We start from the raw sequence: 25,715 nt of genomic DNA on the forward strand, positions 1-25,715 counted from the left end.
TGCCCAAACGGCGACATCCGATTGGTCGAGTAAGGTTCAAATATTAGGCCCTTAAGGCTGTTTTGTATACTGCCTGAATAAAAATGTGAGCGATGCCCCTAGTGGTCTGAGCACAGAGATGCTGTTTTAGTTGTAGGCCTACATAGCCCAACGCAGAACTGAATATGCTTTGGAAACATTCATTGATCATTGATTAAAACAAACATGGACTCAAGAGAGTTGAGTTGCCACTTGCCACAAACCTACTTGTCAAAATAAATAAATATTTACTTATTTCATACGATAGCCTATAGTTATTTGAAGCTTATTTTCACATGTAGGTACTAGGTAGGTAAAATGTAAGTCACTTGTCTACAAAAGTAGGCCTACATCTTATTATTTCAATCACTGATGCAATGTGATGAGAAGATTGTCTTTAGACCTCTTTAGTGTGTGTACTGTGCAGGCAAATAATAACAATAAAAAACTGATACTGTTACATAGGTATTTTTATTACAACATTACATTTATATACAGTTAACAACATAGTACAAATGTATGGCTGAAGGAGGTTGTTTGCTTAGAAGCATTTCCTGTGCACAATGGAGGGGCCTGCTTCATCGTACTCCTGCTTGCTGATCCACATCTGCTGGAAGGTAGACAGAGAAGCCAGGATGGAGCCACCGATCCAGACAGAGTACTTACGCTCAGGTGGAGCAATGATCTAGAGGACAGAGAAGAGAATAGAGAAAATTCATTTAAGATATAACACAAAACGCCACACATTACCACACACTAACAGTATTGCACTAAAAATACAATTCAGATGAATTTTCAATACTTTAAAAGCTTGTTTTCCTGGGAGGACTAGGCTACTTAGTAAGTATTTCTCAAAAAATGTTGCTATGATATGATAAATACTAATCACTTTGGACATAGAGTACGCAAAATGAAAATATTTGGGCTGACAAGTGTTCCTCACCTTGATCTTCATGGTGCTGGGGGCCAGGGCAGTGATCTCCTTCTGCATGCGGTCAGCAATACCAGGGTACATGGTGGTACCACCAGACAGGACGTTGTTGGCGTACAGGTCCTTACGGATGTCAATATCACACTTCATGATGCTGTTGTAGGCAGTCTCATGGATACCAGCAGACTCCATACCTGGCACACATCAAGATACTCATAGACTGATTAACTCAATGGAGATAGACAGAAATTTGTTATGTTATAATTGAATCTGTTACATGGTTATTGCACTAGTCAGGCTAGTGTTTAGTAGAGTATGGGACTCACCAATGAAGGAAGGCTGGAAGAGAGTCTCGGGGCAGCGGAAACGCTCATTACCAATGGTGATGACCTGACCGTCGGGCAGCTCATAGCTCTTCTCCAGGGAGGAGGAGGAAGCAGCGGTGGCCATCTCATTCTCAAAGTCCAAAGCAACGTAACATAGCTTCTCCTTGATGTCACGCACAATCTCACGCTCAGCTATGGAAACAAGGTTTCAGGAGGTCAGTGCTGAGAGACCAAAAGTATCATGAATATCTACTGCATTCTGCATACTGTATAACTATGCATGCACATACCCAGTGAATCTACAAACACAGGCGTACAAACAATATTTAATCCAGGCCTACACTTTTGACAGATACTGTGTCTTAAAGTTCTTTACCAGTTGTGACGAAAGAGTAGCCTCTCTCAGTCAGGATCTTCATCAGGTAGTCGGTCAGATCGCGACCGGCCAGATCCAGACGCATGATGGCGTGGGGAAGAGCATAACCCTCATAGATGGGGACGTTGTGGGTCACACCATCGCCGGAGTCCAGCACAATACCTATAGGGGGCAGCAAACGCACACATCATTGTTAGTGGAATTGTCTCACTGCAGACTATGTGCAATGTGAGAGTCACTCAGGGCATGTAACACATCATAAAAACACAGTGCTGGTGACATGTATAGCCACAGGCCACAGGTGGAGGCCACATATCACTGCCAATGGGGGGGATTAAGCTTAATCCACAGCAATGTATCAGTCATTCATCTTGCTATCTGTCAACTAAACAGCGTTCTTCTTTGGGGCACTTATGTGTGGAAAGGTGGATGTCAGTTGAATTGATAAACTAATTCAGATAGGAATCTCACAGACATAGGAGTCAACATGTGTGTTATGCTACTGTAATTAATCTAAAGAAAGTAAGGTAAAGAAAAAGAATAAAGTAGTGTAAAACTGACCAGTGGTACGGCCAGAGGCGTACAGAGACAGCACAGCCTGGATGGCCACATACATGGCGGGAACATTGAAGGTCTCGAACATGATCTGCAAGTGGAGATTATCACCCATATTTAAACATTGCCTCAGCTCTGAGTGTACTCATGCACCCAGTCATTCATTTCATTGCACTCTGTGACAGTGGTGTATAGTTTCCAACACTATAAATGAGGGTGGGCAGTACCTGGGTCATCTTCTCCCTGTTGGCCTTGGGGTTGAGGGGGGCCTCTGTGAGCAGGGTGGGGTGCTCCTCTGGGGCCACACGCAGCTCGTTGTAGAAGGTGTGGTGCCAGATCTGAAGGGATTAGCCAAACATGTCAGCATTCATGGCTGGTTACGCAGTTACATAAATGGACATTCATAACTTTTTGTTAACAAATACATTTCCTTTCTTGCAACAATGAAAACATGATTGCAAGCTTGATTAAAAGAGGGTTCGTCCATAGATCTACTTTTCACCAATTATACAAACACCTTAAGCTCTAATTTAATTGACAGGCAAAGTGCAAAGTCTAAAGTCTAACTTAAGCTAATTTAATAACTGGGCACAATTTATTTGTTAATTGAATACCATGGGCAAGATCCTTAGTGCAAATATTAGTGGGTTAGCGCAGTGTTCCCACACATGACAGTTTTACATCATGAATGAAGTCCATTCCTCCTGGCCTGAGCACTTACTCATCGTTTAAATGTGAACCTTATAAATTCATTTTACGTGGGGGAGAGTAAATGGGACTAAAAAGTTGCACCTTCTCCATGTCGTCCCAGTTAGTGATGATGCCGTGCTCGATGGGGTACTTCAGGGTCAGGATACCCCTCTTGCTCTGGGCTTCATCACCTACGTAGCTGTCCTTCTGACCCATACCCACCATGACACCCTATATTGGACAGAGAAGAGGGGTCAGAAACTGACATGCAACATGCCCTTATGAGTGTAAGTAATAGAAAGTACGGATAGAATTGGCTCTGTCATTAAACACTTTGAATGAATTATAACTCTACATACCTGGTGGCGGGGTCTGCCAACGATGGAGGGGAAGACAGCACGGGGAGCGTCATCTCCGGCAAATCCAGCCTTGACCAAGCCAGAGCCATTGTCGCACACAAGGGCGGTAGTCTCGTCGTCGTCACACATGGTCACGGTTTACTGGGATGGTCTGAGTGGAAAAAAAGTAATGTTTAAAAGTCTTCATGTAACACTAAATATACAGTAATTTGTGAGCATTTCATAATTTCTCTAAAATACATTTTACTCTTATTTACATTGAATGAATGCCTCTATCAATCAATGTAGGAAATAGGCCTACCTACAAATTGACCATTACTATGTCATGAATTAATATTGTGATTAAGTCGACTATTTTAAGGTTTATATTTTTTTCATTTGAATTTAACAATAGAATATATTTGATGTGGTAAGGCTGTCTTCATCAGTTTGACAGATTTTCAGTGTGTCAAAGTACAGCCAAAGAAGGTGCATGCCAGACACCCCTGCCTATCGGGCTATTTTAAGTTGACAACCCCCCACTGTTTCTAAACTGGGCATCTCTAAGGGCTTTGCAGACCTTCTGCCAATTCCACTTATCAATGGCTATTTGACATATGAGGCTGTTTGGTGGCTGTCCAGAGAGAGATCCCATTGCAGCTGTCGGCACATTGTAATACCTCTGTTTACAGTATGGCCCACAACCCCCTCACCTATAACAGCTTCATTCATAAGAGACTACCATCCCTCTACACCACGCCTGGCCCTATGGATGCTGTGAGATTTCAAGCTTGCTGTGAGAAGTCAACTTATTTTCTCAGCCTCAGAAAATTGAACAACAATAAGCAAGTTTAACAAAAGTTTGAGTTAAAGCACTTCCATCATTACATTAGAAAAACTCAGTTCATGTCCTGCATAAGGTAGGCAGGTATTCTGCCATCTAACCATCAACAAGCTATGAACTATCCACAGCAGATAAGAACAATTAACTTACACAGTGTGATATTATCCTTACAGAAACAGCTCTCACAGACACCGACAGCGAAGATGCACTCACCAAGTTGTATCGCAGGACTGATGCTTCCACTGGGACAAAGAGTGAGGGGGAGAGAGCTCCTTAAATAAGACCCTCGCTGGGGGTACAGGGGAGGAGCCTTGAGTTCACCCAAGTCCAAATAAGAGCTTGTGGGAAAAAAGAGAGAAAAGAAAAGAAGAAGGAAAGGTATCTGGTCGAGTGGGACACAACACTGGGGGAGATGCCATAGAAATAGAACAGAATAAAATTAGACAAAAATTAGACAAAAAAGCATGCTTGCTTTGAAGATGATGTGTGGTTGGTTTGATCATTATCACTGTGGATTCTCTTTTCTATAATTGGCTAAAGCATTGGCAGATGTTATATTTTCAATGCTTGAAAAGTTATAAAATAAAGTTGATAAAATAAAGTTGATAAAATTTCTCAAGTCATTATATTTTGTCAAGTTTTTATATATATATATTTCTGCACTCAGGAATAGGATATATGGCAAAAAACTGTGAAGAGGCGTGTCTTTAGCACATCATAAGAGAGTATCAATTCAAGGGAAACCCAGGAAGTGAAGATATGTGTCACCCAGCTTGTAATCATATGATTAGAAGACTTGGATCTGCTTGAGGAAACGTTTGAGTTTCCTCGCTATGTCCTGGAAGGATACTGTATATGTCAGTGGGCCAATACTCTGGCATGTCGGAAGGGGCCCTAAACGTGGGGATGGGGGGTGGGCATAGGACAGCTGAGTGCTAATGCCAGTCTGACCCACTCCACTACTTGACTGGCCAGACTGAGGCATGTGCTCTGTCCTGATTGGCCCATCTCTCTCCTTTTAGGGTCATGCTGAGCAACAGGTGCTGCTAACGGGCATCCAGCAAGGGACTGCAGTGTTAAGCTCTGCGAGGGGGCTCCTTATTCGTCCACGGACACTCACACACAATCTCTCTCTCTCTCTCTCTGTCTCTCTCTTTTGCTCTCCCTGACTGCTCTCTACTATAGAAATACCATCATATTCCCAATCTTTCCTTAGGCCCTTGACATTTTTTCCTGCTTCACATAATTATGCATCTAGCATCACATGTTGAAATCATGTTTACATTTTTTTTAATTCACACAATGACAAGTTCATAATTTAGGTATAAAAGAATACAATAAATAGTTGTCATGTTGTGAGCAGCCATTTCCCCCTAGGTGCTTGAGTGATTAGGTAATGTCTAGTAATGTTATAGCCCCCCTTGCAGTAATGAGATTTTAGGTGTATGGAGTCAGTCAAACTCACTGGCAGTTATTTGTTGAACCTGTTGGCTTATGTCACAGTTGGATTATGTGTGAACATTTTTCACCTCCAGGCAGGCCTGGAGGATGGGGGGACTGTTTATTTTTAGATGTTTTCTTCACTATCAGTGCAGATAGTGGGTGGATGTAATGCTCTAGGATTCCCTTGCAGTTTAATTAGGCTTGCCCAGCAGCCAATAGGAACTTAGGGTGATAAGGCAGTATTGATTCTATCACATCAAGAGGCTGATTTTGGAAACACTGCCTGTTGCCATGTAACTGAGGTTTTGATTGTCAAAATAATTTTCCATTTGCTGCACGTTACCATAGGCTAAATGAGAGCTTTCTTGTATTATGTAATGGTTGTGTACATAACATAGTGAATATCATACTGAATAATAGGAATAATACTAGGTACTAGCTGAAAAAAAGGCCCATGACAAATTATAATAAGCATGTTACCTAAAGACAAAATATGACATGTGGTTGCAAACAACACCTAAGCTTTACATTACTTTGACATAAATGTACACATTTGCTTTGGGTGGAACAACAAGTAGTCTGAAGTGGCACACAGAATAGGCTATGAAGTGAAAACAGCCTTTAACATAACATTTCAAACATACTAGCATACTTCATTGTAAAAAAAACCCTCTGCTGTTGTTAGATGCTATTGCTCATATTATCATATATCATATTAAGTCACAGATATGAAGCACTTTTTCAATTTTGAAAGAAACCACTATTACTCTTTGTGTTGTCTGTTTTATGTGAACGCTTCATCTTGCAATACCTATATTATATTATATTATATTATATTATATTATACTATAATTTATCTATTTTATTATATTATTGTATTCATTTATTGATAGCACATTTTTTATGCACAGAGTGAAACCCAAAGTGGCACATCATGAGAATTTGTAGGCCTTCAGAAATCTTGTCATGTCCCAAGACATTTTTTATTGGCTTTGCTGCCACCTATCATTGTTTTCAGTTCTCTGCGACTGCACTGGAATAAAAAACACCTGCCACATGCCACGAACGTTGTATCACCACTGTTACAGTTAGGAATAATTTCATCACCAAGTATAGATAATGTTTTCAAATAACAGCCACCAGAACTGAGACCTCAGAACAGAACCTCTGTGAGTGAGATTTCATTGCTAAACTAAAATAACTTATGTTGATCATAAAATTGATGGAGAGGATTTTCTACCTCTTCCGCTCCGTCTATATATAAAAAAACAGTTTCCCGTCATATTTCAGTATCCATTCATAACTAGGGTTGCCACCTGTCCAGGATTTTCCTGATTGACCAGGATTTTCATGGTCTGTCCAGGAAAAAAAAAAAAAAAATCCTGGACACTGAATGTCCCGGATTTTTGTACACGATGAGCAAAATGTATATTTCAGTTTAATTGAAGCGTGCCTACGTCCATAAACGTATGCACAGCCTTATTGGGTCTACAAAAATGACGTAGGATAACATGGGTGGTGGTGGTGGGGGCACGCACCGTGGAGGTTCATTAGAAATGGTAAGGTGGAGACGGAGAGTGTGTGGGACAAGGAGAGACAGAGAAAGGAAAGTTTATTCCACATAAGCAAAAAAGCAGAACCTAATTATTCCCCCTTTTTTCTCAATACTGCCCCCAGGTGTCCACAAGTAAAAACTGTTGAAAATATAACAAAATAATAAAGGTCTGCTATTAAATAAAGCAATTAACTAAACAAATAACTAGAAATTGCCATTCTTACTCATTTTAGCTATACAATTGTCGCTTAGAATCACGGTTTTTATCTTGGGTTAGATGTGCGAAAGGCGCCGTTGCTTACAAACAAAAAGTTCGATTGGATGATCAAAAATGTCCAGGATTTTTGTCAGACACAGGTGGCAACCCTATTCATAACATCAGTTTTAGACATCCACAAACTGAGAAAAGTTTCAGTTTTGGCAGTAGCCTAGGATTCACAATAAAAGCCAGTCTTTTATTTTGACAATATAAGAATAACACGTTACCCGGAAGTTCTATGTGGCGACTGTTGTGTTGCGTGGATCAGCACTGTTGTCAGTGCGCACATTCTCTGCAGAGCCAAAGTTTTGTGTAATACGCGTTACGTAGTAGTTATCATAGATTTGAAATCATGTAGGGGTCTTTAGTAATAACATTGCGCGTAACAGCTGAAAATTCAGTAATATCCATGTTTGATTTGAAAGGGGCGTGCGCAAGGTATGTGTGCTGTCCAGCAAAATGAGCTGTTCTCCGTGCTCTCCAGATGGGACAGACGACTACACCGTTCATCAAGAAAATGAACTTGAGGCCCTTTCAGCTATATTCGGAGACGACTTTGAGGACCTCCGAACGAAACAACCTTGGAAGGTACAAAGTCAGGAAATGTTGTCCACTAACGGGCCACACAAAGTTTCACCTGTCTACCAAGCAAGGGTTTCGGGCAACACCACAGGTTACTTTGACAAATTGTGTCGTATTTGGATTTGGGAAAATGACCAGATTTTTTTGAGTTCATGATGCACCTTCGGACTCTCTTACAACAGACTGACTGTGGAAGCGTGTTTGTTGACATTATGTGGCTGACACTCATGTTCCTCCCCTAACAGATTCAAAGACCCCCGGAGGTATACCTTAAGTTACGACCGAAAGGTTTAGGCAATGGGCAGAAAAGTTACGTAAGTGTGGATTTGCAGGTCAAGTGCCTGCCAACGTATCCCGATGTGTGAGTAGCATTTTTGACTCTAATCCACCTGATAGAAGCGGGAGTTTAGAAGAGACATGCCATGTTTTATACACAATTGGTGTAACAACACAGTATCTTCAGAAAGAGCGATGTGCTAGACCAGCTGTCTCCATGAAATGCCAGTTGTTACTGTCGCCATGAAATGCCAGTTGCTGTCCACGAGAAAGGAGAGGCCAGTGCATGGCATGTAACAAGAATTGCACATGTGTCTGTGATCCATGCACATACCACACACCTACATAAATGTCGCTGAAATGGCCACCTCCAGTATCTCTGTCCCATGCTGCTGTTGTGTGTTTACATGCCTCATGTTGAGGTGGTCATGACGTGACGTGAAGTGATACTGTTGGTATGTTCTCTCCCAGGCCTCCACAACTTGAGCTGAAGAATGCTAAAGGTCTGTCCAATGACAACCTCCAGAACCTCCAGACACAGCTCACTGAGCTGGCGTCTGAGAGATGTGGTGAGGTAAGCTTTAGTGATGTACCAAGGGGAATCTGACAGACTGCAATTGCATTCATTCTCGTTACTTTTTACGCCATTCCACCTCTTGATCTGTCTTCTGCTCCCCACGCTGTCCACTGCTTCAGGTGATGATCTATGAGCTGGCGGACCACGTGCAGGGCTTCCTGGTGGAGCTGAATGTTCCGCCGTCACGCTCCTTCCATGAGGAGATGCTCAAGAACCAGCAGCGACAGCAGGAGCTAATGGCCCTGGAGCAGCAGAAGCGCATGGACCAGCAGCGACGCCAGGAGGAACAGATGGTGTGTGTGTGTGTGTGTGTGTGTGTGTGTGTGTGTGTGTGTGTGTGTGTGCGTGTATGCGTGATCATCTTACCCTGCATGCTCTTGCTCATATCTATATCTGAAACAAAATGCTGTAATGGGACAGTTTTATATGGACTGCAACCAACACTTTCAGCAATGGTAGTTAGGTATGTGTGGTTGCATTTGTTAGTACACTTGATAATAATTTACAATGTTTATTATTCCTATTATTCAGGTTCCATTTATTTTGAATATTATGATTATGACAGATCACATAGCTCACTATGCATAAGGTGTTGTTTTAATAATAATCTACAGCGGCATTGCTTCCTGACCATCTCTATGAACTTTGTAGCAAAATGAAATCCTTGCTGAAATCCAAAGACGGGATCAGGAGAGGAAAGAGGAGAGGAGAAAGAAAGAATTGGCCAAGCAGGTGTGGCATTGATGAGTTTAAGTTTGTTCATTTGGCATACCCTCTTATCCAGAGTGACTTACAATTGAAAGAAAGGCATAAGATCCTTGCACATTGCAGAACAAAGATTGAGGTGCAAACACCTTACCACAGAAAGAGATTGTGGTTTCAGCAAAACACAGGAAAGCACTCATATTTGTTTCTATCTCCTGCTGCCCAGGAGCGCCTGGAGAGTGAAGTACTTCCACTGGAGACCTCCGGGAGTTCCAGTTCTCCTGCTCCCCCTGCAGAACCTGTAGAACCCAAAAGAATCCCCGGCAACCGCCGGCGCACCACATCAAGCACCCGTCATAGGCAAGTGCAGCTTCCATTCTCCAGCATGACAGACCCTGAACTAAACTAGCCATTTTAGTACAGTATGCATTTCCAGTGTACATTTTTCACAAGTGCCATTTTGCCTAATTCCTCCTACTGTATGCCATTCAAGGCGAGGCTGTAGACATCTTCTGTACCTGACTAGTACATGTTTTCTCCCCCCGCAGGAGAGATACAGGTGGTGATGAGAGTCCACGTGCAGAGATACTGCACTTCTACAATAGCACTATAGGAGAGGTGCTGGTGCACAGAGGGAAATGTATAGGTAAGCAATGATATGATGACATAGGTTGGGGCAATGGCAATGAAATACTTTGTGCAATTACGTCTTGCAAGGTGCTATATAAAGTAAACAGACTTACTTCCCCAAGCAGGAATAATGACAAAATGAACACAAACCTCACTTTTGAAGGAAAAGATCTTAAAGGAACACGCCGGCTTTCATGGACTCTAGCTTATTCACCATATTCCCCTGTTAGATAAGTCGATACATACCCTTCTCATCTCTGTGCGTGTAGTTACTCGGTCTGAGGCCCCAACCGCTAGCCTAGTTTAGCACAGGAGCCTACACCTCCCAATAGTGACAAAAGAACTCCAACAATTTCTTATTTACATGCTGTGATTTGTAGTTACAACGTGTACAAATAATTATGTCAAGTGAGAGACAGGTATTTTAAGCAATTCAAGCAAATCACTGCTTCTTAGGATTTGAAGAAGTAACACCGGAGCTTTTCAGGTGCTTCCTGCAAATTACACTGCCCAAGTAGTAGTGCTTCGCCTGAATGTGAACATAGTACAAAGTATGTATACGCTTACAAAACGGCTGTGTCTCATTTGACATTGTTATTTGTACTCATTGTAACTATAAAAATACGGTGACTAAGCTAAAGTTCCAAAAATTCGCTGTGTCCCTTTAAGGGAATGTTTTTAAGTTTGTACAAGGTCTTTGGTCAGTCAGGGCTGAAGAGTTGTTATTCTCTTCATTGTCCTCTGTATGAACAGCTCTGCTCTTGTGTGGCTCATAAGCACAGGCCCTTGAGCAAGCACTTGTTACCTCCAAGAATTTGATGCTGCCTTCACATGTCACGTTGTGGTTCTATCAGTGTAGTGTGAGTGTTTTGTGTCATGTGTTACTGGACAGCGCTATGCAGAGACTAAGACCCTGTTCACGCTAGGCAGGGTACGATCTGGGCTATTTCATGCCTCTAATGCCAGGTGTGAACGCACACCATCTGCATTATCACAGTCTGAGAGATGTAACATTCATTGCATGCCTGTGTGTTGAGCAGGAGAGAGTGACCGGCTGGGCCGTAGTGTGTATTACGCCTTTGAGGCCACTACTGGAGATTTTGCGATAGTGTACGAGTGGACACTTTGTTGGAGCAAGAAGATGGGCAAGTTCCTCACCAGCCAAGAGAAAGAGAAGATAGAGAAGTGCAAAAAACAGGTGATCTCCAAGAATCACATAAATGTATACAGTACAACAATGTTAAAACTTAGTTATCGTGTACCTGAGTTTTGGTAGTTATCAGAAAAATGCGTTTTGATGTTTCATGTAAAAAAAGCCTTAACCTTTGCATTAATAAGTAAATATCCAAAGCATAAATGTCGCTGATAATTCATATACACACATCAACAACATAGTGACTATGCATTTAGAACTGCTCAAAACTACACTACAAACAGTAGCAATCAATGGCCTGGCTTTTGTATCATAAGCAATTGTCTGTGACTGTAATCCTTATCCTACTTGATTAAAGTCCTGCTCTGTCTCCATCCTTCCTCAGATCCACGGTGCGGAGAGCGAGCTGAACTCGCTGCTAAAGCTAGAGCACCCCAACCTGGTACAGTACCGTGCGCTGAGCTGCAGTGAGCGCGACGACAGCCTAGTGGTGGACCTGCTGGTTGAACATGTGCCCGGCGCCACCAGCCTGGCAGCGGGGCTGGCCACGGGCACGCCGGTGCCTACTGACTGCCTTCGGCAGCATGCTGCGCAGCTGGTGTCGGCGCTGGACTTCCTGCATGCCAACTCGGTGGTGCACAAGCAGCTGGACGCGGGCAGCGTGCTTCTGGACGCTCGGGGTGACGTGCGGCTGGCCGACTACAGCCTGTCCAAGCGGCTAGCAGACGTGTGTCGCGAGGACGTGTTCGAGCAGGCGCGTGTGCGCTTCAGCGAGGACGAGGCGCCCCCTAGCAGACCGGGCAAGAAGGGCGACGTGTGGAGTCTGGGCCTGATGCTGCTGGCCCTTCACCAGGGGAAGGTGGACAAGGAGTACCCTCCGACTGTGCCCAGCGGCCTGCCCACTGAATTCCAGGACTTCCTGCGCAAGTAAGACGACTTGTTTGTCGGGGTGGGGGAGATTTGGTGTGGGTGTGTGTTTTGAGTTAATGTTCTGTGTGTGTGTGTGTGTTGTATCTATACATCTATGTGTGTGTGTTGGTCAAGGTTGTCAAAGCTCGAGGAGGGACTGTTCAGTAATAACCCTTGCTATGATAGGAGGTGAAAAGTATTTCAATCCAGATACTAGAATTTGGATCCAGATACTAGAATTTGGTTTCACTTTTTTAAAATGGCAAGACAGGGTATGATGACCAAGATAGGGTTTATGGTCTGCAGTTGTCTTTCATTTATTGTTAAAAGCCGTTTCGTACAAACAACACAGTACAAATAGCAGCATTGGACACATCCAGGCAGTTATCCTTTGTGTGCTTGCTAGTATTTAATTCAAGTGTTCCCACTCTCTTTGTTTAGAGTTTTTCTTTGTTTGCATTTTGCATGAAAAGCCATCTTCACTGAAGCATGACCTTCCTTTCCATTTTAACCCTGAAGCTGACTGAGATTCTTCCCATTTAACAGATAGACAGACAGACAGACCTGTGTTTCAGCGGTGATGTGGTTGTGATGCTGGGAGTGGTATATCAGGAATGTGCCAGGTCAATGGCGGTGCTATAAATGCGAAGGCAACACACTGGACGTTTCCAGAGCAGTGTCTGCATACCCAGCCACACTTTGTTAAATGAGAGAGAGAGAGAGAGAGAGAGAGAGAGAGAGAGAGAGAGAGAGCGAGCTCCAGTGTGTGTGTGTGTGTGTGGGGGGGGGGCTTTCAGGTGATGCATATGCAGTTGGGAACCAGTCCATATAAACAATGAGCTTGTTGTTTAGCATTGGTGTGTGATTAAATGAATCAGCAGCCATGTGAGATGTTTTTTCTGAGTTGTGTGTGTGTGTGTGTTCCAGGTGCTTGTGTCTGAATGATGCTGACCGATGGACAGCTCATCAGCTTCTCGATCATCCATTCCTCCGGTGCCCATCCCCCAAAAACATGCCACAGTGTCAAGATGCCAGCCCAGATGGTATTTTACACAAACACACACACACGCACAACAAATGTCTGATCGTGAATGTGTAATTTACTTCCATGACAACAAGTTTTGAGGATATAATTTTCATTATCCACACATATCACAGCATTAGTCATCATGGTTACTTTCACTGAGTGGCAAAAGGATTAATTGAGTGGCAGCATTCCATTTGAATCTTCAGCAAAAATCAAAATAGGAAAGAGCTGCTATGCTATAAACTGTAGTGTACAAATAGATACTAACAGGAATTTGGAGCTCTCTTTTACAGACTGCTGTCCATACATTCTCTATATCGTATCTGAGTTATGTTCAGTTTGTTGTAGAGATTCACATGTATCTCGCTGTACAGTGGTAACAGACAATTGCACTTCTCAACTGTAGGGGGACCCTGAGAGCAATTCTTTAGTGCTGCTTAGAGAATACTACTACTACTACTTCTATGGCTATAATGGATTTTCTTCATTACCGTTTTGATAACAACATTGTTTAACCACACCCTGTACTGTACTCACACATTCACTCACACACCTTCAGTCAAACACACACACACACACACACACACACACACACACACACACAAATGATCCTCTCTTGCGTGTTGGTCAAAACTCTCTGTCTGTCTCTCTCTCCTCAGACACTGGCGTTGACTTTGCGTCCACTGTGGTCCCACGCAGCCATCTCCTCAACGCTCCCTTCAGTCCACCTGTGCAGAAGCAGTTCTCCCGCTATTACGATGAGTTTGAGGAACTGCAGCTACTTGGAAAAGGGGCTTTTGGGGCAGTCATTAAAGTAATAATAACACTTTTTTATGGAAAGTGAAAGTCACGCAACAACCAAAGCAAATAACTATTAGAATGAAATGGAACTATCATTAATATGAAAAGTTGAGAAATAGAACAGAACTTCCACGGGATCCTTTCCCTCTTTCACTTTCCTCTCTGTGACTCCTATTTCCTTCCCTCCGTTTGCCTCTCAGGTCCAGAACAATTTGGACGGCTGTTACTATGCGGTGAAGCGCATCCAGGTGAACCCGGCGAGTCGGCAGTTTCGCCGCATCAAGGGCGAGGTGACGCTGCTCTCGCGCCTCAACCATGAGAACATCGTGCGCTACTACAACGCCTGGATCGAGCGGCACGCCACCCCCCGCCACCTGCGTGCTCAGCAGTAGCAGCGGCACCGAGAGCTCCACAGCCCCTCAGACCAGCCCTGAGAGGGGGGGAAGAGGAGGAGGGAGTTCTCCCCCGGGCCGGGTCAGGGGCCTGGGCTTGGGTCTGGGGGCCCCCAACGGCAGGGCGGGCCCCCGGCTGAACGAGCTGGGTCTGCCTGAGTTGGATGTGGAGGAGGCAGCACCTCCACCTGCGCTTGCCAGCTCGGTGGAGTGGAGCACGTCCATCGAGATGTCGTCCAGCGCCAAGTGCAGCGGCCAGGAGTCCAGCAGCGGTGATGAGGAGGAGGAGGCTGACGTGTTCGGACCATCCTTCCTGTGAGAGCAGGGGATGATGGGAAGGGGAGGGGGGTGTATAGCAATACTTTTTGCAAGGCACATTGCATATAAAGGCAAACGGCTTAAAAACTGTTAGGATAAAAGTAAAAGTTGTAGGATCATTCATAGTAATGAATGTGTGTATTTTCTGGATGTGAGTCCTATATGTGTGTATTGTCTTGGGTTGGTTTTATACCCTCATTTGTCTTATTTCCAGAACTTCTGATGGAGACTCCGAGAGCGACATCATCTTTGAGAATGGGGATGACAGCGGAAGCAACTGCTGTCCTGTGAGTCCTCTCCCCTAATATGGCATAGCTGTGCTGTGGACGTGCCCATTCTTATCAAAGAGACAATGCTAAATCATCAGTCCTAGTATGGGGAATAACATGGAAAGGCCCTTGAAGGCCTTTAGAAGGCACATTAAATGTGTTGTGTATGCATCATTTCTGCGGAACGTCGTTGATTTTTATTTTGCCGCCCAGGAGCGAACATTCCCACTGCCTGGCTTGACTCTTCCACTGTGCTGTAACGTGTAGACGAGTCCCTCTCTAACGTCACGTGTGTTTGTCCACCCCAGGAGGAGCCAAGCAACAGGAGAGGGCCTGAGGGGGACACCACAGAGAGCTCTGATGCTGAGAAGCCCCTGCTCATAGCCCACTACCTCTACATCCAAGTGAGTGGCACACAGCTTTGCTGAACTTTGCTGGATATGCCTGCAGTGCAGTACAATTGAGTACGAATGCTGATAAACTGTGCACATTCACTGTATATGTATTCATATGGATTAGTAAAAAAAACCTTTAGACTGACTTAGAATATATTTTATAATGAACCATGAACAGAAATACTAATACATCACCATCTGATATATAGTAACATATTTATACAGTGTATGTTGCATAAGCAATGTATATGATCGTGTTGTGTTCTAATGTGCGACTTGTGCATCCAGATATAAGGTTGTGCTATATGACTGCTCCACCAGGGGGTGATGTTGTCCAGTAGTGCTCTGCTCAAGCATCTTTTCTCCCCTCTGTCCCTTCTGTGCAGATGGAGTACTGTGAGAGGAGCACGCTACGGGACACCATTGACCAGGGGCTGCACCTGGACTGCAGCCGTCTGTGGAGGCTCTTCAGGGAGATCCTGGACGGCCTGGCCTACATCCATGAGCAGGTTCGGCTATCTCACTATCATGCTATCTATATGTCCACCTCCGTTTCAGTGGCACAGAGAAATGAAGTGCCAAGCCAAGCTGTGGTTAAATGGCGTGAGAGTATGAGAGTGGTATTGGAGGATGAAGAGAGAGGTAGAGAAGGAGAGAGGGAGAGGATGTGTCAGGGAGATGGAGTGAGAGAAAAGCGTAAAATAACGAAAGCAGGGTCTGATTAAAATCAAGGCCTGTGGTTGGAAAAATCATGCACGTCAAGCTCCAGCTGGTCATAACACATTAAAGTCACAGGGCCTTCAGGGTGAGAGAGCGAGAGAGAGTGTGAGCGAGCGTCGCCAAGTTCTTTTCAGGAACTCTGCATGGGGATTGATAAACATACTCATGGGTTAGCAGTTTCCTCTTATTCGTCCAAAAATGAAAAAAAAAAACTCTCATCCAATCACGGATTAGCCAGTCTGTCAAGCAAGACGAAGGGCCCTGGAGAAGGCAAAGATCTCCATGAACTGAATGCAGCTCTGACTCCCGTGACACTGGACCTGTGACAGATGTGGCTCATGCTTATTTGTCTCTCTCGGTAGGGAATGATCCACCGAGACCTGAAACCAGTCAACATTTTCCTGGACTCCCAAGATCACGTCAAGATCGGGGACTTTGGCCTGGCCACCGACCATCCAGCTAATGTGGTGTGTATGTCTGCAGAATCACAGGGGGAAAATGCTCTAAAGCTGTGTGACTCCAATTGTTTTTGAGAGAGAGTTCGTGTCAGGTCAGCCTCTGAGAGTTGGCAGGTGAAGCTCCTGAAGAGACACCTCTGAGTGGATGTTTGTTTTCATACTAGTCTGTCTGTCCATCATGTGTCTTGAGCACTGAGACAAGAGCAGGTCTCGGCCCTTGACATATTATCTGTACAGGGTATAATGTGTGTGTGTGTGTATGTATGTACAGTACACACACACACACACACATGGTATATACATGGTATGAAAATAAAGTTAATGACTGCAGTTCAATAGCCTTGGAATACCCATACGAACCTTTGCTCTGCAGGTCCATCTGGCCAAGAGGCCATTGAAGCCCATTTCCAATGTCCCTAAAACACGGGCACGCAAATACAATCACTAGTCTGGCATGGACGTGTATTTCTTTGGAATTGAGTGAACAACTGCATTTTAAATCTTAGTTTACAAGATTGCTACACTTCTGAAACGATTTGGTAAGAGTTGAATGCACCAGTTTAAGTGTAGTTTCACTGCTAGCTACGCCCGTGCTGGAAGTCGTAAGTCAATGAACCTTTTCCAGACCCACTCTCAGTGGAGAAGGGCCTGGTGTCAGCGAGGCTAGCAGTTCAATACACTCTTCACTCTTCACTCGTCAGATTCAGTGAATTGCTCTTTGCTCCTCCGGTGCTGGTGTTCGTACTCAGTTCTGGATCTGTAAATGGGACACAAATATAGTGGCTCGGACAGAGTCATAACTTCGTCTGACTTCGTCTTCACAGTTAGAAAATAGAAATCGCTTTTTTGACGTGCTCAAGCTCTCAGTCTTGGTCATATTATCATGTTAGAGAGAGAGCGTGAAGCACTCAGATGCTCTGTGTTTTGTCTCTCTAGGCTGCTGGCAAGCTGGAGGTGGAGGAGGGCAGCTCAGGCCTGGTTCTGAAGCCAGACCCTACAGGTGAGTCAGTGCCAGACGCCTACTCGGCTCGGTCCAGAAAGTTCTGGAAGTTTTCACCACCGTACAGGCCTTGCTGGCACACTGTAATGTGTTTGGATCTGACCTGAGCCGTCTCTTTAGAAAACATCCTTAAGGGAGAACTTGACGGGTTTTTAGAGTAAATTACAAAATGGAACTCTGTAGTGAAAGACAGATGATACATGGACTCACACAAAGGGCAAAACAATGTTCTCCTTATTGTAGTTGTTTGTTTGGTTTGTGTGAGCTGAGTTGGGCAAAAACACAAGCAGACTGCATGTTTATTTATGAGCAATGTAGTGAACGGAGAGAGTAGTCACCCCACCCGTCCTCAAACGCAGGCCCCGGGGTGCCTGCAGCTTGACTGTAAACGCCAAAAAGATCAGGGCCCGTATTCACAAAGCATTTTATCTTACCACTAGGACTGCTCCTAAATCCCACTAAAAGATTTTAGCTAGGAGTTTTCTCTTAAAAGTTATTCACAAAACCTCTCAGACTAAGAGTGAGTCTTTGTTGCTATGGTTGACATCATTACTCATGCACAAGCTTGATCAAAGTGACCACCTTGATTGGCTGATGATTATAACGCGGGAATGATGCCAAAAACGAATGCGTGTGCTACACAACTACCGTAAAGTCAAGTCAACTCAAGTCAAGTCGGCTTTTATTGTCAATTTCTTTACATGCACTGGTCATACAAAGAATTGAAATTTCGTTTCTTACTTTCCCATGCAGACATAGACATGCTTTAAATACAGACATAGACATACTATGGACATAGCCATAGACAATAAACATTAAATTAAAGTGCAAGACTGAAATATAGAACATGTATGTATCAAAATAGAAATATAGGACATATATTAAAAAAAAAAAATAAATAAAAAAAAAAAATAGAGGTAGTTGTGTTGTATATTTCTATAGTCTTAACAGTTACATGAAGTTTAAACTTGTGCTTGTGTGACCTGTATATTTACATTGATATGCAGTAATTCAAGTATATCAGGCTTGATGTGAAGCAGCAACACGTTTGGCTGCGCAGTCACAGTGCAGTTCCACATGGCGGTGTTGGGGGGGGGGGGGTTGGTAGACAGGATCCTAGTTTCCTAGGTTCCTGGTTGGCTGGTGGGTGGGGGGGGCTGTCAGTGATGGGAGAGTGGGTAGAGTGTTCAGCATCCTGATTGCTTGGTGGATGAAGCATGGTGGATGAAGTAAAGGATGGAAGATTATGAATAAATAGCCTAAATGAATAAAGAGTAAGACACAGCAAATAGCCTAGTAGCATAATGAAATACCCTATGGATTGATGCAGTATCTTTGCAACATGTTTTACATAATCTGTATGAAGACACGTAGCCTACGTTTGTAAATAGGAGAAACAATTTAATTTGATTTACAATGAAATGTTACATTTAGTTTACATGTTGACAATGAATGGTTTTGGTTGTTGTTGGTGGCGTTATTGCATCCCTTAGTTACAATGCACAATTATTCCCTCGTGATTGAGAGCTGTAGCCGCATACATTTCAAAACATTGCGACGTGAACTGCCACAAAAAGCGGCTTAGGATTGTTTGTGAATAGGTCTTAGTGAGTTAGGAGTCCTCTCGACTTCTTTTAAGCTGTCCCAGTGCTACTTTTAGGTCTAAAATGCTTTGAGAATTACTCTTAATCAAAAAAATTAGGAGTCCTAAAGTTACGACTACCCATTATTTTTAGGATTTGCCAGTTAGAAGCTACTTTTAGCCTTAAACTTCTTTGTGAATACGGGCCCAGGGCTTGTTTGTCTAGCAGTCAGAGGGTATACTCACTCAACTGTAGTGATTGGCACTTTGTCACAAGAAATCTATTAAGTTTAGTTTGTCTGTACAGACAAGCATTGGCCATTATTTCTATCCACTACATAGAAATGATAAGGCATGATAAGTGAAACAAGTTGTTGGAGAGATACTTTTTTGGAATACTCTTACTGTATACTCTTATTGGAAAACTCCTATTTGTTTTTCCACCCAAAATGTCCACACATACAGGATGCATTCAGAAGCAGTGAGTTGCAAGGTCACGCTACGATCATGCGGCTCAAAATAAATAGCCATTTGCGTAAACCAAAGCCCAGACTATTTTGGATCAAAAGGCCACACCGAAGTCAGAGTGGTAATGTGACCACATATCGTCATGGGTACCCTGGGTACATAGAACATAAAGTAGCATTTTTATCTCTGTTCAAAGAGAGAGTTCATCTCAGGATCATCTTCACTTGAAGAGTTATCACCAAGCACGTAGCTCAGAGACCACCGTCGAGATAGCACCTTCTGTTTGTATTTTGTTTGTGTCTGTCAAGCAGCATATAACATGACAGTGACTTTCAAGTGAGGGACAACTCTCCAAATACCCAGGGAAAAAATGCAGACAAGTGTGCTTCTGAAAAGCATGTTTCATCATTGAAAAGCATCTTTCCTCTCCTCCCTGGGCCAGGGAACCTGACTGGCATGGTTGGCACCGCCTTATACGTCAGCCCAGAAGTGCAGGGCAACACCAAAGCCACATACAACCAGGTAGGAAACACAGGGGGGTTAAATGTTATGCTAAATAAGAAACCGTCCCATTAGCAGACCTGACAACCATACAGCCAGTTATGACTTTGGGGGGTGGGGGGGTGAAATGACACCATTTCATTGACCGAGCCAACAACCATTCAATCAGGTAGGAAGCACGATGTGTGTGTGTGTGTGTGTGTGTGTGTTTGTGTGGGGGGCTAAATGTTATGTTAACTTAAGATACTTTATTTGATACAGCCGACAACTATAAAATCAGGTATGATTTTGGGGGATGGGGGAGGGTTAAATGCTATGCTAAGTAAGAAACCTTTTCGCAGACAGACCCAACATCAATGACTTCCCTCACCACAAGGGCCCCTGTACAGTGTGGTGTAAATGTGTTTCCATCCTGCTGTGGTTGGGGAAGAGGGTCATTGTTTGGTCCATGATGGTTTTATGTGGGCAGATGTGGTCTGAAGGAACGTTAAAGATGTCCAAATCGCAGAAAGAAGTCGGCTCCTGCCGGGAGGCTGTGGAAAAATATTTTTTTGTTGCTTTTATTATGAAGAGGTATTGAGGTTTCTCTCTCTCTCTGTCTCTCTCTCTCTCTCTTACTGTGTGTGTGTGTGTGTGCGTGCGTGCGTGTGCGTGTGTGTGTGTGTGTGTGTGTGTGTGCGCGTGCGTGCATGCCTCTCACCACAGAAAGTCGATCTCTTCAGCCTAGGGATTATCCTATTTGAGATGTCCTATAGACCCATGACCACAGCTTCAGAGCGGATCTCAGTCCTGAGCATGCTGAGAATGGTGAGATCACACACACACACACACACACACACACACACACACACACACACACACACACAGCCTCAGAATGAATCTTAGCTATTTGAGATATAGGTAACTCTACACACACACACACACACACACACACACACACACACACACACACATATATACACATATCATGTCATATGACACTCCAAATCGTGCATAGCTGAGTTTGACAGGGCACTCTGGAGCCTCCCAGACCTCAAGCGTCTACTGATGAAGCACTTTGTGGACGATTGTAGCGGTTTTGTAAATTGCAGGGGCAATCCAAGTTCACCATTGTTTTGTTTGCTTTTGCTAGGAGTCTGTTGAGTTCCCAGAGGACTTTGTGGAATATGAAAGTGGAACTCAGGTGAGGTGTCTTGCTCAGGTGTCTTGCTTTGAACATGTTGTGCATTTATTTGTGTAAAGTGTAAAATCTATATGTTTACCATAGATGTATTGAGTTTACTACACCATGAAGACTCTTTTCCCAGACCTACACTCAATACCAATCCCTTTGCTAAAGCACCACTGTATCCTTAACCACCAGTTCTCTCCTCTAGATCCGGTCAGCGGCGTTGTTCTAGAATATCACATTTCTTTGCGTTCTGCTTCGGCCTGTCCCTGCAGAGGAAGGTGATTGGCTGGCTGCTAAACCACGACCCGGCGCTGCGTCCCACAGCCCAGGAGCTGCTGAAGAGCGAGCTGCTGCCGCCGCCGCAGATGGAGGAGTCGGAGCTGCACGAGGTGCTGCAGCACACCATGGCCAACGTCAACGGCAAGGCCTACCGCACCATGGTCAGCCAGCTCTTCTCCCAGAGCACGTCTCTCGTCATGGACTACACCTACGACATCGACATCCACAAGGTATCTGCTGGCCCCAGGCCACTTACATGGGTGTCACTCAGCCATGTGTGAATACTATATAAGATGGAGAGAGGCTTATCCATGAAGGTCATTCACTGATTCATTGTGCTTATTCATCAAAGTTCATTCACACATTCATTCATTGTGCTTCAATATTTTCTCACATGTAAACAGAAGATGTAGAGAGGCTTTGCTAAAACATGTAAAGGTGCACAGAAAGAGTGGAGAGCAGAGAGGACTCATTAGCGGTGTTCTTGTAACTGTGTCTAGGTTTTTCTGGCAGTGTTAGCCTAGCTCTCACAGGCTTTCCAGGGTGAGATTTTCCCACAACCCAGCAGGCCAGTGAGGGCATCCAGATAAAGAAGACTTGATCGACTTTATGGGCACACCTTTCCTCCGTGGATCAATCGACTTAACAATTCCGCTAACTCCACAATTGTTTGCAATGATAGTGAGAAAAAAAAAAAACATGACCATATAATTTTGAACTTTGAGCAGCTTGCATTTTTAGAATCCTCACTTTTTTGCTTGTCCCTTGCTCATCAAAACGTGTCAGTTGCATCATTCCAAAGGAGAACCATTGAATTTGAGTGTGTGGAGGTGAAAAAAGCTCCCATTTCCATACAATTCCTACCAGATGATGGGCTAGCATGGCTTTGTTGACTGTCAACAACTCTCAGCAAGGCCTTCTGTGGGCCAGTTTCCCATACTTGGATTAAGCCCTAGCCATGGACAAAAAGATAATTTCAGTGGAGATATCCATTGAGAAAAAGCTTTTAGACTAGGACTAGGCTTAATCCATCTACGGGATACCATCCCTTATTTTGTTTTCATGGGCTCAATTCCAATTGTCTCATCTTACTCCAGGTCCTGTTTAGTACAGCGCCTACTCTTTAGTTTTGACCCACATTTGTAACCTTTAGGTGGCACTGTAGAGCTTCATGCGAGGCTGTCTTGTGCTCTCTTCATCTGGGATGCATAAAGCTGGCTGTGTTTGCGCCTCATCAATGGCTCTCTGTGTGTCTAACCCTCTCTCCCTTCCTCTCTCCTTTCTTCTCTCCCTCACTCTATCCTTCCTTCTATTTTTTTCTCGCTCCAGGGCAGTTTTAATTTCAACAGCGCCAAACTGCAACAGTATGTGTACGAAACAATCACCAGGATCTTCAGAAAGCACGGTGAGTCACGCCGCGGTGTGGGAGCCAGCACTCCAGGAAATCCGCTCATGTTTGGAAAAAAAAACTCTTAAAAACACCACCACCACGACCTCCATCTCCGCTGCCTCAGTCTTAGTCACACACCGACTGCTTTTTCTCTCCTGGGTCGTGCCATTGGAGTCTCGGGCCACACGAACACGAATGCTAAGCCGAGACAGAAATATTAACCCTGAAAGCCGACTCGGGGAAGTGGGTTTTCTGGTTGGGGCGCCACTGTCATGATTATAGATGGGGGCCTGCGAGCTGTTTGCAGCCTCATGTGTGGATGGAGACTGTGTGGAGGGGAAGCCACAAGCACCTATCATAAAGAGGGACAGGGAGAAAGAGAGGGAGAAAGAGGTTGATAGGGGGAGGAAATATGAACAAGAGAGAGGGAGAAATGGAAGGGGGGGTGGCGAGAAAATGGGATTAGGAGAAAGAGAAAAGTTAGGCTGAGCATATATGAGAGAGAGAGAGAGAGAGAGAGAGAAAGAGAGAGAGAATAAAGAGGGATGGAGACTGCACTGGGGACATCTTGTGTTAGCTTGCCACATATGCCTTTATTTATCCAGTGGAATAAAAGCAGTGGTGTTGTTGCTCTATTTTCTGTTTTTCTTTCATGAAACAATATGGGGCATGCGTTTGGTTGGCACTCACACAGTCCCACACTGAGCCTGTAGGATAGGATGGGTTTAGTGTGTGTGTGTTTCCAACTGCCCCCAGGCTACTCTTGTGAGGTGTCATTGCACTGATGAATGCCTGCCCATCAGGCTTCAAGCTGTGCTTGTGTTCCTTAAGATGTTATTGATGTGTGCGGTTACAGACTTGAAGGCTGTGTATAGTAGCAGAATAGTAGTCTCAGTTTATTATACGTATGTGCTCATATGGATGTAGCCTCCAGCTGTATGTAGCTTGATGTATAGTAGCCTTTATTTCCTTGTGTTTTCGTTACCATGCAGCCCTTTATGTTCTGTGGTGTGGTGTTTCTGCCATGTGTATCCTTGCCATTTAGTCTAACAGCTGTGATCTGATGTGTTATTTTAACATTGTGTGCTTGTGACTCCCCTCATAAACCAACTCTCACTCTCACTCTCACTCTCACTCTCACTCTCACTCTCACTCTCACTCTCACTCACACTCACACTCTCTCACACACACATACACATACACACACACACACACACACACACACACACACAGGTGCTGTGCGGCTCCAGATGCCACTGCTGTTGCCTAGGAACCGGACGTTGTATGAGGGCTGTGAGCTGGCCTGCTTCATGGACCACAGTGGCATGCTGGTCACACTGCCCTATGACTTGCGGGTATGTACAACAGACAGGAAGTGAGCACAGTTACGCAGACAAAACAGACAAGAAATTAACAGACAGGACTTATTTGGCAGATCTGGCTTAAAGTGATGCATGGCATGCTGGGTTGAACGCAATGCATGCTGGTTAGATATGTTGTTTGACTTGGTCAAAGTCACTGTGATGTCACCATGTCACATGACCTTAAGACCTCATGGGAGTAATGTGCCTGAAGTAAACTTGTTCAAAATTCAAAGGGATACCTTCTTGTATGTGATTTCTGTAAGAGTGGTACTGGAAACGTATTATTCTGCTATTTAATGCTGTAGTGTAGACCAATGACACAAACATCTGTTGAATGTATGCCAACAATGGTTTATGAAATCAACATCATAATTATCTATTTAGTCAGTAATCATGTTCATTTTAATGAAGGAAATTTAAATTGCAAACAAAATTCCGCGATATCTCCTATCTCCTAGCTCCCGGGGGCTGTCTGACATCTTTATTAGCTTTTCCTGGCTGACACTGGCAGATCATTGCAGATCATGTTGACGTATCAAGTCAGGCACGGTCAACCGCTGTTAATCCAGAACGAGCCTACAGACACAGTGAATCAGAAGTGAACACAGTTACACAGACACAACAGACAGGAAGTGAATATAGTTAAACAAAAACAGTAAACAGGAAGTGAACACAGTTACACAGACACAACAGACAGGAAGTGAATACAGTTAAACAAAAACAGTGAACAGGAAGTGAATACAGTTCACACACAACAGATAGGAAGTTAACACAGTTACACAGACACAGCAGATAGGAAGTTAATGTCATTGAAATGACACTACTTACATTAACACACCAGTGAAGAAGTAAAATGCCACTGCACTGACTCAGGAAGTTAATTCCCCTACACTTACACTAGTGTGTAGCATCTCCCCTCCATGTCACAGCCCCTTCCTCTCTGTCCTGTGGTTCATTAAAGCATGAAAAGCCATCAGGCATTTGATCTCTGCGTCACTGAATGGTGTCTCCAGAGATGTATTACTCACTCTTAATTGTGTGCTCTCTCTCTCTCTTTCTTTCTCTCTCTCTCTCTCTCTCTCTGTTTCATGTCGTTCATGACATTGTGCTGCAGTTGGCTTTCGCAAGATTCGTTGCTCGAAACAACATCTCACACTTAAAAAGGTAATTACTGATGCTCTTGCTCAGACTTCACTGCCCTTCTATAATTTTCTGAAGTAGAACACAGGGTCCAAGAATAGCCTAATAAACAACTTATCTGAGTGTTTCGAAAGTAAACCACATTTGACAGCAGCAAGAAAAGCATGAGAAATTTTACAATCTTTGAGGAGTCAAGGATATGTGTCCTTGCAGTCATGGCCATTGTAGTCTGTCCTTCCTGGTTGGGTAACAGCCAGGTGCCCTGTCCTTACT

The 25,715-nt window shown here is 44.0% G+C and overlaps 2 protein-coding genes across 3 annotated transcripts in view; one reads left to right on the forward strand and one right to left on the reverse strand.

The window, feature by feature from the left end:
- Positions 1–470: 470 nt before the first annotated feature.
- Positions 471–4,388, reverse strand: LOC121693702 (actin, alpha cardiac muscle). 2 transcript variants are annotated; one of them, XM_042073318.1, is made up of 9 exons: positions 4,292–4,388; positions 3,256–3,406; positions 2,999–3,127; positions 2,434–2,544; positions 2,213–2,297; positions 1,652–1,813; positions 1,276–1,467; positions 962–1,143; positions 471–703 (listed from the first exon to the last, which is right to left on the reverse strand). In XM_042073318.1, exons 2-9 carry the CDS (start codon positions 3,382–3,384, stop codon positions 560–562), a joined length of 1,134 nt encoding a protein of 377 aa, XP_041929252.1. In that variant the 5' UTR covers positions 3,385–3,406; positions 4,292–4,388; the 3' UTR covers positions 471–559. The 2 variants fall into 2 exon arrangements, with proteins under 2 accessions (XP_041929252.1, XP_041929253.1); XM_042073319.1 differs by having other exon boundaries at positions 4,229–4,314.
- Positions 4,389–7,574: 3,186 nt separating this feature from the next.
- The window catches only part of eif2ak4 (eukaryotic translation initiation factor 2 alpha kinase 4), a 43,161-nt gene continuing 25,020 nt past the window's right edge, over positions 7,575–25,715 (forward strand). The window contains 25 exon segments of the mRNA XM_042073314.1: positions 7,575–7,923; positions 8,163–8,278; positions 8,665–8,767; positions 8,890–9,063; positions 9,422–9,502; positions 9,702–9,835; positions 10,024–10,121; positions 11,146–11,303; positions 11,644–12,185; positions 13,095–13,210; positions 13,854–14,008; positions 14,196–14,360; positions 14,362–14,702; positions 14,920–14,992; positions 15,283–15,378; positions 15,756–15,878; positions 16,452–16,556; positions 17,484–17,547; positions 20,040–20,119; positions 20,804–20,905; positions 21,231–21,281; positions 21,542–21,778; positions 22,878–22,953; positions 24,172–24,293; positions 25,417–25,466. Coding sequence (XP_041929248.1) covers positions 7,795–7,923; positions 8,163–8,278; positions 8,665–8,767; positions 8,890–9,063; positions 9,422–9,502; positions 9,702–9,835; positions 10,024–10,121; positions 11,146–11,303; positions 11,644–12,185; positions 13,095–13,210; positions 13,854–14,008; positions 14,196–14,360; positions 14,362–14,702; positions 14,920–14,992; positions 15,283–15,378; positions 15,756–15,878; positions 16,452–16,556; positions 17,484–17,547; positions 20,040–20,119; positions 20,804–20,905; positions 21,231–21,281; positions 21,542–21,778; positions 22,878–22,953; positions 24,172–24,293; positions 25,417–25,466 — 3,491 coding nt within the window. The 5' untranslated portion in view covers positions 7,575–7,794.

Source organism: Alosa sapidissima, chromosome 19 (genome assembly GCF_018492685.1).
Source record: "Alosa sapidissima isolate fAloSap1 chromosome 19, fAloSap1.pri, whole genome shotgun sequence".
In the NCBI taxonomy this organism is placed as follows: Eukaryota; Metazoa; Chordata; class Actinopteri; order Clupeiformes; family Clupeidae; genus Alosa; species Alosa sapidissima.